Source organism: Phascolarctos cinereus, unplaced genomic scaffold, assembly GCF_003287225.1.
Source record: "Phascolarctos cinereus isolate Bilbo 61053 unplaced genomic scaffold, phaCin_HiC Scaffold_3;HRSCAF=262, whole genome shotgun sequence".
Classification (NCBI taxonomy): Eukaryota; Metazoa; Chordata; class Mammalia; order Diprotodontia; family Phascolarctidae; genus Phascolarctos; species Phascolarctos cinereus.
This window is the reverse complement of record NW_027555736.1, coordinates 2,176,642-2,191,822: the sequence shown is the minus strand read 5'-3', so window position 1 is coordinate 2,191,822 and position 15,181 is coordinate 2,176,642. Positions and strand designations below refer to the sequence as shown.

General features: G+C 43.6%; 1 protein-coding gene across 1 annotated transcript in view; it reads left to right on the top strand.

Annotated features, from left to right (window-relative positions):
- JAKMIP3 (Janus kinase and microtubule interacting protein 3) overlaps positions 1–15,181 on the top strand; it is a 172,694-nt gene that overhangs the window by 92,453 nt on the left and 65,060 nt on the right. Inside the window, 6 exon segments of the mRNA XM_078150682.1 lie at positions 1,055–1,186; positions 2,081–2,116; positions 3,230–3,289; positions 12,513–12,603; positions 12,606–12,640; positions 13,904–14,032. Coding sequence (XP_078006808.1) covers positions 1,055–1,186; positions 2,081–2,116; positions 3,230–3,289; positions 12,513–12,603; positions 12,606–12,640; positions 13,904–14,032 — 483 coding nt within the window.

The following is a 15,181-nucleotide window of genomic DNA, read 5'->3' as shown; positions in this document are numbered from 1 at the left end:
ACCCTCACTAACTCTCTCAAAGTCATAACTTGGTCCCAAGAATGTTCCCTTGGACATTCCTTTTTGTTAATGACCATTAGCCCCGTTTCTGTGCTTTGTTTTGGATAGGTTATTATTGTACCTTTATATATGATTCTAACTCTGGGTTCAACCTGCTTGGGGTAAGGTTTATTGCAACTGCCAGGGGAAAGGCTCTGAGCCAAGGGCTTCAGGAAATACCAAGCATGAGCCATGACTTTTGTACTTCAGGAACACAGATTTAATTGAGAGGGATGGCTTGAAAATGTGAAAATAACTAATAATAGTAAAGGCAAGACCTGGTGAAAACATGTCATAGGGAGGTGGTTAGCTGTTGATGCAGAGTGGACTGCATCAGAGAAGTCTGGAGAAACCAGAAAACAGCCCCAGCAGATGCAATGAGGACCACACCAGAGGAGCAGCAGAAGACATAAAGATGAAGGGGTGGATGGGGGAGACATTGGGAAGGCAGATTGAAGGGATCTGTGGACAAGCTTTGGAGAAAGGGATGGAAGGGGGCTACAAACTCCTTTTGGGAATGGCTTCTGACTTTTCCTTGGATATGAATCTGTTTTGGATTTTTTTTCCATCACCTATCTTTGTATTTAAACCTGGTATCCTATTGTATTAAGCATTTTTGTAAATAAAGCTGGGCTCCTCTGGTTGGCCATGGGGGATACTGACAGCATATGCCCCCGTTTTGGCCCCCACCCCTATCTGGTCTCTTTTTGGTCCATTTCAGCAGCATAAAGCCTTTCCTTACTCAGGGAGAAACAACCACACACATGATAGCATCTTCCTTGTGTAGCCTGGAGATGCAGCCAGAGCCAATAGGGGTCTTACCCCCTCTCTCAAGTCTCCTCCCATGGGCTTCTGGGCCCCCACCATTGGCAGAACTTTCTTTATTTGATACCATTGGAAGTAGAAGCTGAGCAGGATTCAAGAAGCTCTAGGACTTCAGATAAGGCTCAGGGAGGGCAGGTTTGTCAGGCTCATAGGGTTCTCCAAATTTCCTTTGCTTTGCTTCCTTCCCTAGAGACAGCGTGCTGGAACAATCAGGAGGCCAAGCTCCTTAAATGACCTGGACCAGAGTCAGGAGGAGAGAGAAGTGGACTTCTTGAGGATGCAAATGGTGGAGCAGCAGAACCTGATAGATGAGCTGTCCAAGGTAAACTGAGGACATCCTTTTAGGTCTGACCCAGGGTGCTGCCTTTTTTTTTTTTTTGCACAGTGTGGGTAACAAGCTTGCATCCAAATGGAATTCAGCCCAAGAGCCAATGGCAAGAGGATCCTAGGTTCTGCCCCATATCCTGGGGAAGTAGTGGGTTTTTTTTTTTTGGCATCCTTTCTTAGCCATACTCCAGGCCTAAAAGGAGAATAAAAGGAAGGCTTATTTTATGGCTAGAGGAGGAAAAGGGAGCCATCTTGGTGGATCAAAAAAGATGCTTACAAAGAGGGATTCCTGTTCATTTCATCAAGCGGCTGCCCTAAGTCATGTCTCATTGTCCAAATGGTGAGGATTTCCCTGTTCTGCATGAATTTCCAGGTGGCACCTGAGGGTGCTTCCTAGGGCAGCTAAATGGCACAGTATAGAGCACCAGGCCTGAGGTCAGGAAGACTGGAGTTCAAATCCAGCCTCAGACACTTACTAGCTGTGTGACCCTGGATGAGTCACTGCTCTCTGCCTCAGTTTCCTCATCTGTGAAATGGAGATAACAATAGCACCTACCTCTGAATTGTTGTGAGATCAAATGTGATAATAATTGTAAAGTGCTTAGCATGGTTCCTGATCCATAGTTAGCAGTATATAAATGTTAGCATCGCTATTATCTCACAAAGGTGCAAGCTGGCTTTTATAGGGATTAGGTAAAGGGGAGGAAGAGGCTCCTCAGAGCAGGGTGTGGGCTATGATATTACACTGTGTCCAAAGTGTTAGGATCATGGCCCTCAGAAGCCCCAGTACAGATTTCCTCACTTACAAGCCAGCTGATCATGCCCTCTCCTGAAACAGCAAGATTGTCTTAGAAAGCCAATAACTTCTCAATCATATTTTCCATCCTAGACCCTCGAGACAGCAGGATATGTGAAGAGTGTTTTGGTGAGTACCAGCCCTTCTTTCCCTTCAGTCCCTCCCTGGAGGACTGCATATTTTGTCTAAGGCTATGCTTAGCAATCATGATTTTTGTTTACAAGACGACCTTCCCAAGTATTTCTCTTTTGGAATTCAGTGGCATGGGATTACTTGATGACATTCATGGCTGATTAAAATGGGACCTTAGATATGCTGCCATGCCTGACAGTTCTGTGCTGACCAGGAGTGTCCAGACATAGCTGCCATCAACTCTGCATGAAGAAAATGATCTCACGCCACAAGAGTCTGTTGCCCTGGCTTCCTCATCCTAGAGGCTCTGCCATCCCTGTTCTGGTGTTCCTGGCCCACCTTCTACCCCCTCCCGGAGAGCAGCAGCTCCATATTCTATGGTTGCCAGTCAGATTTCTCACTCCCTTCATGGGGACACAGACTTCCTTGGCAGAGCCCCAGTCACAGAGGGCCTAAGAAGTTGTGTGGATATGTATACAAACCTCTTAGCAGAGTCAGGAGAGGCCTGGTGCTGGAGAGCCCACACACATCCCTCCAGCCCTGTACCCTGGGGCTGGGCCCTTCCCAGGGCTCACTTTTGTTCTTTCCAGCTGCCCCAGCAGCCCTTAAGGCCATGGTAATGAAGTGGGGGGATAAGTTTGTAAATCCCCACCAGCTTCTGAGATTCCATCGCCCAGGATGAGGAATCCAAGTTAATGAAGAGTCCCTATTTTCACAAGAAAAGCCCCTGAATTCTGGAGTACCATGCTCCTCTGGGCCATGGTCATCCAAAGACCTGCATAGAAAGTTTAAGCTGTCCGTATGAGACAGGCCAGGCAGTGTGGGGTAGTGGATAGAGAACTCCAAGCTGGGAGGCTCTAGTATGGCCTCTGGCATATCCTAGAGAGTGAACCTAGGCAGGCTCCTTAGGGCCCCCTCCCCCATCCTCCCCACCCCCCACCCCCAGGTACACTCAGCCCTCTAAGGGTGGGGTGCTGGGATCCATGAGTGGAGAGGCTGTGACCAAGAACTCCTTCCACTGATGAAATTACAGATCTAGGGAAAACAAACTTTTTTTAAACAAATGAAATTGTCCAAAGTGTAAAATATCTAACCGATTGATTTTTGCAGGAACGAGATAAACTTTTAAGATTCAGGAAGCAGAGAAAGAAAATGGCCAAGCTCCCTAAGGTAAAAAAGGCAAACGATGTTGAAATCTGAGTACATGCAGATACATTCACAGATGCCAGAAGCCCCTTTCTGAAGCTTAGAGGAATCACTTGGGTGTCTAAAACACGAGAGGATCAGAGTTGCTGAGAAGGGAGGGAAGGTCTGACAGTCCTGGGGTTCCTCTCTGTCTGGTTCTTAGGAAAGGAGCCCATTTCCCATACACCTCTGTGAGCCAAGGAGGCAGAAGAAATATGTCTTAGTGAAGACTGAGCAGGCCTTCCAGCTGGGCATGAGGCCGACCTGCCTCTGGCACTTTGCCCATCAGACAGAGGATCTCTCAATGAGCCAGTTTGAACTGGGTTCTGTCTCTTAGGGAGAGGGGATTTGAATCCTCCTGGGGGAGAAGCAGGGCCCCAGCACTGGCTTCCCCAGGAGTCTCAGGAGTTATGCCTCTGGCTTGGTATAAATCAAAAACGATAGAAAACAACATTGGGCTCTTTCCTGCCTCACCTGGCCCCCTCTGTAGTCCTCCCTTAGGCACATTCCGAAGCCTCCAAAGTAGAAAGGCCTGGTGGGATAGTTTTGGCTTCTTTCATTTATTTCTGAGAAATCCAGAGATGCCAGAGAGGAGACATCTAAGGAGGACAATGGGCCCAGGACTATTTGAACATGTGTGAGGAGCCAGGCAGGTAACCAGAGTCAATTAAATGCTTACTGAGTGCCAGGCACAGTGCTAAGCACTGAGGAGCCAATGCAGTTTTTAAAAAAGGCAGTCTCTGTTCACAAGGGGCTTACATTCTGAAGGGAGCTGGGGAGCTGGAGGCATGGGGGCCAAATCCAGTCAGAAGCACAGCCAGGAGAGGAGTGAAGCACGGCCCAGCCGGGCCCATTCCCCAAAAGGAGGCTCCTCAGAAGGCTCTCCTGAAGGGGAGAAGGGGACTGTTCCAGGGTGACCAAGCCCCAGGCACTAAGGGAAGCTCCCAGGTGTCATAGTGGAGGAGTCTGGGGTGTCAGAAGCACATCTGGGAGGGGACTGACCCAGATCCACTTGTTTTCCAAACTCCTCCATTAAAATCAGTCCAGTAAGCCAACCATGGGGGAATCTCATTGGTTCTCATCTCAATGGTAATGGAAGTTCTTATTGGTGAAGGAACAGAAAGTGCTGGGAGGAGGCGTGAATGAGCACACAGTGGGACCACATGGCCAAGGGGTCTTCTACTAGGACTAAGTAAGATTCATGTAAAACTCCCCAGTTTGTGGGCTGCCCATACTGACATCAACCTGACACGGAAGTCCAGACCTGGAAAAGGGACAACTGCATGGGAGCAGGACATAGGCCAATGCAGCACTCTGAACCAAGGCAAAGAATGACCAGGATGAGTACACACGTACCCCCACATGCACATACACCAACACACATGTGCACACACACACATACACACACATGCACATACAGACACACATCCCAACTTGGGATCCCTTTTTATGTTCAAAGCTCTTCCTGGTTCACTGTTGTCTTTCTCTTCCCTTCCTCTGTGGTCTGCTCAGGACCTTTCCAGTGAGGGACAGGCTTGTTCAGCTCAGGATAGCTCAATATGAATCTCCCTCTGGCTTTGGATTCTCCATCTCGTAGCTTAGAAGGACCTAGTGCTTCCCTCCCTGGGCATGGGAGTGGCCAGGGAAAGCTTGGGGCCAGTCATCACTGACCCAGATCTTCCTGGACTGGGCAGGAGGCTAATGATCTCCACAGAGAAGTCACAGGCAATGATGGCGGCAATCAGAAGTGGCGTGGACTTCCCTGGGACCTCTCAGCAGCAGTGGCAGAAATGCCAATGTCCCTGATGAAGCTCGTCAGGGGCCTCTCCTCAAAACCATGGCCCTCCCCTCTAAAACCTGAGGAAGTGCCCTCCTGTCTGGAGGAGGTGACCTTCCCACCCCCACTTTCAGGACATGAATCAGAAGAGCCAAGACTGGTTCAGGATCTTAACTGGAATCCCAGGGAAAGGGGTGACGTCCACAAGAAGCAAGCTCGTCCTTCTGAAAAAATGTCCCAGTTTTCTCAGCATTGCTAGAGGAGCATGCCTGGCCTCTCATTCTGTCTGCCCTTGTTTTCTCTTTCTTTCATCAGAGAGGGGTTGTCAGTCTCTCTGGGATACGGAAACTGAACGGAGCAGTGGCTTGTCTTGGAAGAGTCTGGTAGGGTCTTGGTGGTCTCTCCAGTGGCATCTGATCAGACTCCTGGTGATGAGGTCTGGAATTTCCCTGGATGGGGAAAGCCTGTACCTCCCCCATAACCATGGGGTGTTCTTTTGACACCAAAGGAAGACGCCAAGTATCTCCAGATTGGTTATAGGTAGTGGTTTAATCAATCATCATGAATACTTGCAAAACAGGGATCATCGTCAGTCTGGGGTGGCAGCCAGTTTAGTGGATCCCTGCAAAGAACCCCCAAAATCCCCTTGGTAATTATAGAAAACAGACAAGGGGAGGAGGAGCTAGAGACTGCGTCACTACTGATTGGTGGATATATTTGGTTTTCTGCTTAGTAATGGGCTTGGGCGTTAAGCCAATGTTCTGCCCAAACATAACTTTATGTATTGAACATGTACCAGTCCCATATGGGTCACGATATTCTTGTTATGGCTTTCATAGGTCATAGTATCTTAAGTTATGACTCAGTGTCTAAATTATGATTCAGTATCTAAGTTATGATTTTTAACCATGTTCTGGTTTCCATCTTTCATAAAAGTTTAAGTTTCTATGGCTTTTCACTTATGTTATATTATAGTATAGTATAGTATAGTATGGTATAGTATGTTATGTTATGTTATGTTATGTTATGTTATGTTATGTTATGTCATGTCATGTCATGTTATAGTATAGTATATTAGAGTATAGTATAGTATGTTATGTTATATTATGTTATATTGTATTATATTATATTTATCATATCATATCATATCATATCATATCATATCATATCATATCATATTATATTATATTGTATTATATTATATTGTATTATATTATATTATATTTATTATATTATAGCCTTTCCCCAATCAGGACCCAACTATCCACCCCCAAAAAGCTGCCCATACATTCTTTCCTGATATCTTCCACAATGTCTCTGGGGCAGCTCTATACTAGGGTGTTTAGAGCCTTTTTGGGTCCAGCCAGGATGATCTCATTTGTAATCATAAACTACATAAACAATATAAGCACAGAGAGGAAAACATGACCAATAAAAAATTACCACAATTATTACAATTTTCTTCCATCCCATACCTGGGGAGGTGAAGGAAGAACCAATGGCATTTTGGGATTAATGGGTGAGCTCAATTTCTGAACTTAACTTAGTACAGGCCAGCTGAGTTTCTGAACTAAGTTCAGAGACAAACATAGCTGGGAAAGTTTTACAACATATTGGGGGTGACAGAGAATAGAAACATTCACAAAATGGGATGAGAACAATTTGATTTTCTCAATTCCCCCCCTTTTTGTCAGTGGGAGGCTTATCATAAATTTTCCTGACAAGTTAATGTAAAAACAATGAGCTTGACCAATCACAGCACAAGCCATAGAAAGAATATTTAAAACCATGGGCTAATTTAAAACCATGGGCTAATTTAAAACCATGGGCTAATTTAAAACCATGGGGAAATTTATGTGACACCAAGGAACAAGCAAAAATAGGTACAATAATGACCATCAACCCACTCCCAATGGCCATTTAACTGGCAAATTTCATCTTGAAATTCAGACATCTCATGTAGTTGTCTAGTCTTTGGAACATCTTTTCTTGGGGCAATCTGGAAAATGTCTTGGGGCAACTCTTTAGTAGAATTGTTTTTCTAGTTCCAAGTTACTTGTAGAGACTCCTTAGATGTTCCTGCTGAAATCTTTTATAAAACAGTTATCAATACAGGTTAGTATAGCCTGTCAAATTTTACTTCTCCAATAACTAGTTCATGTTGTGAAGACCAGCTCAAACATTAGGGTTCTGATCTTAACAATAGATCTATAAAGGGGGGCATCAGAGTAGGAACCCAGAGTTTGCTTGGAGCTTCAGAAAATTTAGTTGTTGTTGTTTTTTTTACATGCCCCATTAGAATCATTTATATTTGACATACAGGATTATCTGATTTTGTTACTTTCTCGAAATTGTCCACTCTGATTGCAATTCCCTTAGGAAGATCAGATGCTATTGGGGTTCTAATCCTGTATGTGAAAACATAAGTAACAACACTTCTGCAGGTAGAAGCTTTCCCCCCAGGTTTAATAGTTACACAAATGAATTTACTTATACGAGGCTGACTTTACTCCAATTATAATAAAAGACTTGGGAGGATACTTAAATAATTAATTCCAAAACAGTACATATCAATAAGTCATTTGTAATAAAACACAGTTTTCCTGTAGGACATGCAGTGCAAACGGTGTTTTTTCCACATTAGTAATAAACTTGAATGAAATGGACTTTTCCGTTAATGTAACACAAAATATTCCATGAGTTACATCTCTCTAAGAAAACTGGTTGCACTGAAATTCTCTTCCCCAAACCAAACTGAAGATGTTTCTGATTTCCACCCCCATAAATTAATAAATTCCCGTCTTTGTTTCACAAACTTTTTGATCATTGCCTAATTGTTCCCATATTATTCAGAAAGGATGAGCTGTTTCAGACACTTAATATTTGATATGACCATGCAGGCAGGCAGATGATAAGCCCAAGTACTAATCTACCCAGCTGTTTGGGATATGGAGTAACTACATATTCAGATTGAAAACAGCAAGATCTCACATACTTGCATTGGGATCATATCTTCTACTGACCACTGGTTGTGATAATAGAAATTTTCTATAAAATAAAAAAGCAGGAACATGATTATACCACCATGAAACTGGTCCTTTACGCCTAAAGGCACCTATATGACAGGATAAAGCAGCCATAGCTCTCTTTTATTTCAGGCAAGAGTCACAGTTTATCTGCGAACCATGCAATAATAATTCTACCTCATCGCCAGACTCAGGAATAGTCAGGTGGGAACACAATGGGGAAACTGAGCCAGGAGGATCCCATCTTCGGATGATACCAAGGTTGTCCTTTCGGCTTTTTCCCAGATGCACACCTCACCCTATCATAGCTCAGGATTACATTCCCTCTGGGTAGCTTGTGGCATTTCTCCAGAATGATAGATTCCTTATGTAATGATCCATCAGACAACTATGCCTCAATTCAGCCTCAAAATAAAATCAGTTACAGTCCCAAGATCTTTTTACCTCAAATAGCAGATTTCACTAATCAAAGCTTAGGGCTAAATACAATTATGTTTACTCTCATGGAGTTGCAGTAAGCAATGAAAATGTACCAAGACTCACATACATAAGAGATTTCACTTAACATCTTTCACTTTTTTCTTTTTATCTTAAATTTAAATTTGTCCTGTGTAACCAATCATTAGAAATCATTTCTACATTATATACAAACTTGCAAATTCTCAGCAAGCCAAGTTCATTGTTTAGTAAACTCCGTAACCCAAATACACTGTTTTCTCAGGGCTGATGACTTTGCCCATACAAGCAGATGACTCTAATTCTGTTAAATGCATTTCCAAATTACCTTACATAGAAAATCAGGCATCTCATCACCATTGGCATTGTATGCTGGTCACATCTAATTAAGGAACTAATAATAATAATTGACATTTATAATGTCTGCCCTCTGCCAGTCATTGTGTTAGGCATTTTACACTCATGTGAAATAAACTGAGATACCTTGCTTAAGGTCACCCAGTTAACGAATTTCAGATCTATGTGTTTTCCCAATTTGTCTCAGTGCCAGATAGTATAATAAATTCTAACTTATCTTAAACATCTAATTAGGAGAGACATATTTCACTTAAAATATAACCAGAATGTATTCAGTTACCTGGATCTATGTTCCAAAAGGTATTACACAGAAACTTGGGATATGATTTTAATGTTAATTGTAATATTGTGTTTTACACAAATACTACTAATTCTAGTCATTTCATATTATGGGGTCCACCATTTCCAGCTAATCCACTGCCAAACATTGTAAAAGTGGCAGTATGATATTACCATTTAGTCTATCCCAATTATCACACCTAGGAGCATGTTTTAATTTAGTTCAAATCTCGATCTCACAATCTTGGAAAGAACCCACAGCTTTCCAATTTACCCATAGCTCTCTCTTCTTATGAATATGAGTCTCATATAATTTACAGTCAAGTTTCCAATTTTAACACACACCCAATTTAAAAAGGGATTTGAAAATTGACCAGTACTTAATTTTCGTTTGTAAGACTCTCTACATTCTAGCTAGCTATTCCAGCCAAACTCAATTACCTTTAGGTTGTTTCCCAATTCACACAAACCTTTCCCCTTTTTGTGAGCTAGGAAAGGGTTAAGTGCCAGTTCTATTCCAAAGTGCAAGCCTTGAAACTTTCCCTGACACAGGCCACAATGCCATCTCTATAATTAATGAAGCAACTTTCTTCTCTTAGATCTGAAAAGAAAAGGTTCCCCCGTCCCTTTTTTTTCTTGTCTATCCTTTTACACCCCAGAACCTGGCCACAGTTCAGGAATATAGAGGGAGAGAGAGAATATTTTTTTTTAACTTTTAGGGATTTAATGAACATGACACAGAAAGATTTGCCAGCACATGTCTTGTTTCTTTCAAATTCTGATCCTACTCAAATAATCTTCACTTCACTGAGTATATTTTCGATTTCTCTCTCTCTCTCTTCTGTTCACTCATCCAGGCTGCTGCAGTTAGCCAGGGACGGAGGGACAGAAGAAGAAAGAGACTATTTCTCAATTACATACCTTATCACTTTCCTGTCTACATGCTTAACTCCCTTCAACCTGGCTAACCAGCAAACCAGTGTTTCCACATGTTTCTTCTAACTGGGATTCCTCTAGCTACTTTTCTATTCTCAGCCTCTGAGTCTAGGAACTTGGTGGTGGCTTTTTCTTTTCAATGCTGTGAGGAAGGACTAACCCACTGCCACTACTTTCTTCCCTTCTTTTCCCAACCTGATGAAACATAATTCCATCAGAATGGACTCTAAGCCTTTTGGCATGTTCAGAGACTCCCCATACTTACTCAATGGTCTAAATGTATCTAACACAGGGCCACCACACACACACACATACACACACACACACACACACACACACACACACACACACGGAGGTCATCCAGAGATTTCCACACCACCCCCAGCTTATCCTCTACTCCCTTGGCATTCCTTTGGCATCCTAATGACTATGCCATTTGTAAGGTCTGGAATTCCCCTGGCTGGGGAACCCTGTACCTCCCCCATAACCATGGGATGTCCTCTTGATACTAAAGGAAAAGGCCAAGTATCTCCAGACTGATTATAGGTAGTAGTTTAACTAATCATAATGAGTATTTACAAAATGGGGATGATCTTCAGTCTGGGGTAGCAGCCAGAAAATTCAGTGGATCCCTGCAAAGAGCCCTCAAACCCCCTTGGTAATTACAGAAAACAAAGGGAGGAGGAGCTAGAGACTACGGTCACTACTGATTGGTGAACATATTTGGTTTTCTGCTTAGTAATGAGGTTGGGTGTTAAGCCAATGTTCTACCCAAACATAACTTTATGTATTGAACATGTACCAGTCCCATATGGATCACGATATTCTTGTTATGGCTTTCATAGGCCACAGTATCTTAAATTATAACTCAGTGTCTAAATTAGGACTCAGTATCTAAGTTATGATTTTTAACAGGTCACCATGTTCTGGCTTCTACCTTTCAGAGAGTTTGTTTTTATGGCTTTTCCCCAGTCAGGACCCCACAGTGCCCTCAACCTACAGAACTCTAAGGGGCTTCTACCACCAAAACTCCATAGCAGAAATTGCCTGTGGAGATCATTTCTAGTTTCCTTTTGTCATTGTTCTGTGAGTGTTGATTCAAAAAATGCCTGCTGAGCCTGGAGAGTGGAGCAGGGCAGGACCATGTCTAGGATGCCCCTGGCTGGCCAGGACCTGTGGATGAGGCAGCAGAGAGTTGCTCATAGCTGGGGGTCTGAGGGGAGTCTGAAGCCCAGCTCTGACCCTTGTTACATGCTCATAGGCAAGGCATGGCACCTCCTCAGCTTGAGGAAACAACTTGTCTTTTTTACCTCATCAGCCATTCATCCACCAACAAGCGTTTCTTTAGTGAGCAGCTGCTGGGTATGTGCCCCATGGGTTGAGGCGCTGAGAATGTGAAGACAAGAATGAAATAGGGCCTGCCTTTAAGGGGCTTCTGTTCCATCACAGGAAGACAATGTGCGCATCCTAGACAAGCCCAAGTCTACAAGATGTGTGAAAATAAAGGCGAAGGAATTGTGTTCACTGGGTACCTCTGAAGTGAGGGGGGATGGACACCTGTGTGACCAACACTCCTGGTAGCTTGGTCCAGGCAGCTGGCAAAGAGGTGGCCAGAGACAAAGATACACATACCAGCACCATTCAATGAGAAACAGCTACACCTCATAGACCCTGAATCCTCAAGGTTAGACAGGGACCAAGTCAGGTCTAAATAGTGCTCTCCCCCACCCCACCCTGGGACCTCAGCACAGGGTTAGGTGGGAAGTGAGCCTCACCAAAAGTTCTGTGAGATAGTAAGTCTTGCCTGGTTTCCATGAAATGCAGAAATCAGATTAGTCAATGGTGAGGGAAAATGGATTTTAAACAAAAAATTGCAGGTCACATTTGTTTCCTCCCTGAAGCAGCCTGATTTTGTTGCCTGATTTTGAAGCATCTGCAGGAGACACTGCTTTCTGCTTGGAGTCAGAAGCTCAGGGTCCAATCCTGGTGCTGCCAGTTATAGCATGTAGGACCTCTGGCAGGTGTAGTGGACAGCAGGGGGGTCAACCCCAATAGAAATAGGGGCCACTCCTTTGCACCTAAGGATCCCTGCAGCTGCCGATTGACTTAAGTTTTAAAATGTCATGTTGTCTATGTTTAATGTATTTTTATTTCTCTTGTTAAATATTTCCTAGTTGTACTTTCATCTGGTTCAGGCTGCATTCCAGAGTGTTGCAGGCCACCTGGGCCCTATGTTTGGTGCCTCTGAGTGGTGGATGGTATATTGGCCACCATCTTGGACTGGCTATTTTAGGCCCTTCCTGAGCCTTCCATAGTCATGCCTTTTCCCTTAGTTCTGGGACTTTGGTTTGTGTTTAATGCTTTGTGTTTTGGTCAGAAGCCGGTCGTGGAGACGTTTTTTGGATATGATGAAGAAGCATCCTTAGAGTCTGATGGTTCTTCCATCTCCTATCAAACAGACAGAACAGACAGACTCCCTGCACACCAGATGATGACTTGGAGGAGGTAATGACTCTCACCCCATTTAGAATTGGTTGGATTCATCTAGACTTTTTTTTCAGTCTTTGAAATTGTGACCCCCAATGTTTGAAAGTTATTGACATAACTAGGGAAGGCTGATGCAGTGGAGGACCCCAGAGCTTCTGAAGGGTTCTCTCTCGACTTAACCCTTAATGAGCTGAGTGGTTCCAGTCAAATTCCTTCTCAGTTTCCAGTTTTGAAAAAAGGAGGAACTGGATTAAATAATCTCTGTGATCCCTTCTATTGCTAATATTTTAGAATTTTGAGTAATGAGAGAAATAGCATATCATTGAGTTGTATTATTGCTAAATTTTGATTTATTTATTTGAAAATAATGCCTACTCATTTCTATCCCCTCACTATTAATTATTAGAGTAGGTGAGACATCTAGGATAGAGAGATGGGCCTAGAGTAAGGGCAACTTGAGTTCATATCCAGCCTCAGACATTTACTAATTATATGACCTTGGGCAAGGCATTTAACCTCTGTCTGCCTCAGTTTGTTCTACTATAAAATGGGGATAATAACGTCATCTATCTCCCAGAATTGTTATGAGGATAGAATGATGTAATATTTCTAAAGCATTTAGCACAGGGCCTGGCATATAGGAGGAGCTATATAAATGTTTATGCCCTTCCTTCTTTCCCAATTAGAATAATATGGTGAAAGACCTGGCCTCTGATATAAACATAGAATGTATCCCCATGCTTTGACCTCTGCCACAGGCATGCCCAATAGAAGAAGAAGGTCTTAGGAAGTGATGGAAAGGATACAGTGGTAACCTCGTGCTATCAAGCTTTAATCACCTCTTTGGTGTTCTCTGGGCCTAAGACCTTAGTGAGAACCCAATACAGAACCACAGGAAAATGTGCCAAGGCAGCACCTACCACAGCAAATTCTGCCAGGAAGAAGTCTTCTCTAATTCTCTTCTTTCTCTTGTCAAAAAAGCTAATTTCAACAGTCAGAGTAAATAGGGATTGACTCCAGGCTCATTAGCATAGTATTCTTACCGACTGACTAACTAACCTTCCTGAAAACAAAATGGAGCCCATTGAATACATCATTATTTTCCAAATTAAAAATTTATTAATCAAATTGTCCATTGTTTTATGTTTTCTCAAACAAGGGAGAGATAAACAAACACCTATACTCTTAATCATCTCTGTCTCTGTCTGTCTCTGTCTGTCTGTCTGCCTCTTTCTCTCTCTCTCTCTCTCTCTCTCTCTCTCTCTCTCTCTCTCTCTCTAGGGTATGGCCAAAGAAGAGACAGAGCTGAGATTCCGTCAGCTGACCATGGAATACCAGGCTTTACAGCGTGCCTATGCCTTGTTGCAGGAACAAGTGGGAGGAACATTGGATGCAGAGCGAGAAGTTAAGGTCTAAATCACTTAAATTTCATGAAGATAAAGCTCATGGCTCTAATGACTCCCATTCTCCCACCCCACCCTGACCCAGCACCTCTGGAGCATACTCAGTTGGCAGAAAAGTAGACATTGGGTCCATATGAAGAAAGAGTCTAAAGGACAGTGTGGGGGGAGAAAGAGAGAAAGAGACAGAGAGAGGATAGAGAGGGAAGGAGTGAGAGGGAAGAGAGGGAAGAAGGAAGAAAGGGAGAGGAGGCAGGGAGGGAGAGTCTTTCAGCCAAATAGAGGAGCAGCAGCTACATTGGACTTGACCTTTTCCCGCAGCACATCCTTTTACGCCCTTTAGTTATTTTTAATCTTTAGCAATGTTCCCCGAGTTGATTCATAAATAAATGCCTCTGAGGCCATCCATCAGGACCTCCTGGGTGGGTGCTGTAGCAGCAACTGGGCTGCAGTGGTGTAAACTGAGGCCTTCCAAATCAGCCATTTTCCCCCCCCTCCCAGGGCTCAGCTGATCAAAAAAGAACTCCGAACCCGCATCTATAAACCTGACTGTTTAGAATACCCCACAGAGCATCTTCAGGAAAACTTTTTCTTGAGTTCTGCCTCTCAAAGTCTACTCATTATATTCCTGGGAAGATACCATGTAATTTCCCCAACTCCACTGTTCCTAGGTTGGACAAAATAATCAGATTCTGGATAATATTTCTAAGAATTAACTTTTAAAATCATTATTTTTAAAAGTAGATAATTTGTTGGGAATAACCTTGATCAATCACCATAGCAAGTAGCCTCGCATTGCTGAGTATTTGGCTTTTTAAGCCTCTGCACTGCGCCACTTCCCCCAGCCCCAGTCCCCTGCCCCTAGCCAGTGCCTCCCTCCTGTTCTCTCTGTCCTATCATGGATGTGTTTCGCTCACTCTTGGCCTTGTACATGCTTGCCATTTGCAGGCATGGTCAGTGTGTCCAGTGATCTCTTCCCTCAGCTTTCTTCCCTGGGCAGGATTCCCAGTCACCTTCTGCCCAGCTCTCAGGAGCTCCCATGTCTGGCCCCTGACTTGCAGTCCTCTGCTATGTCATCAATGGGCTGCTGATCACTCATTCCGCTCATCCCTCTGTGGTGGGCCATCCAGAGTGTCTCCCTTACTGTCATGTAGACTTG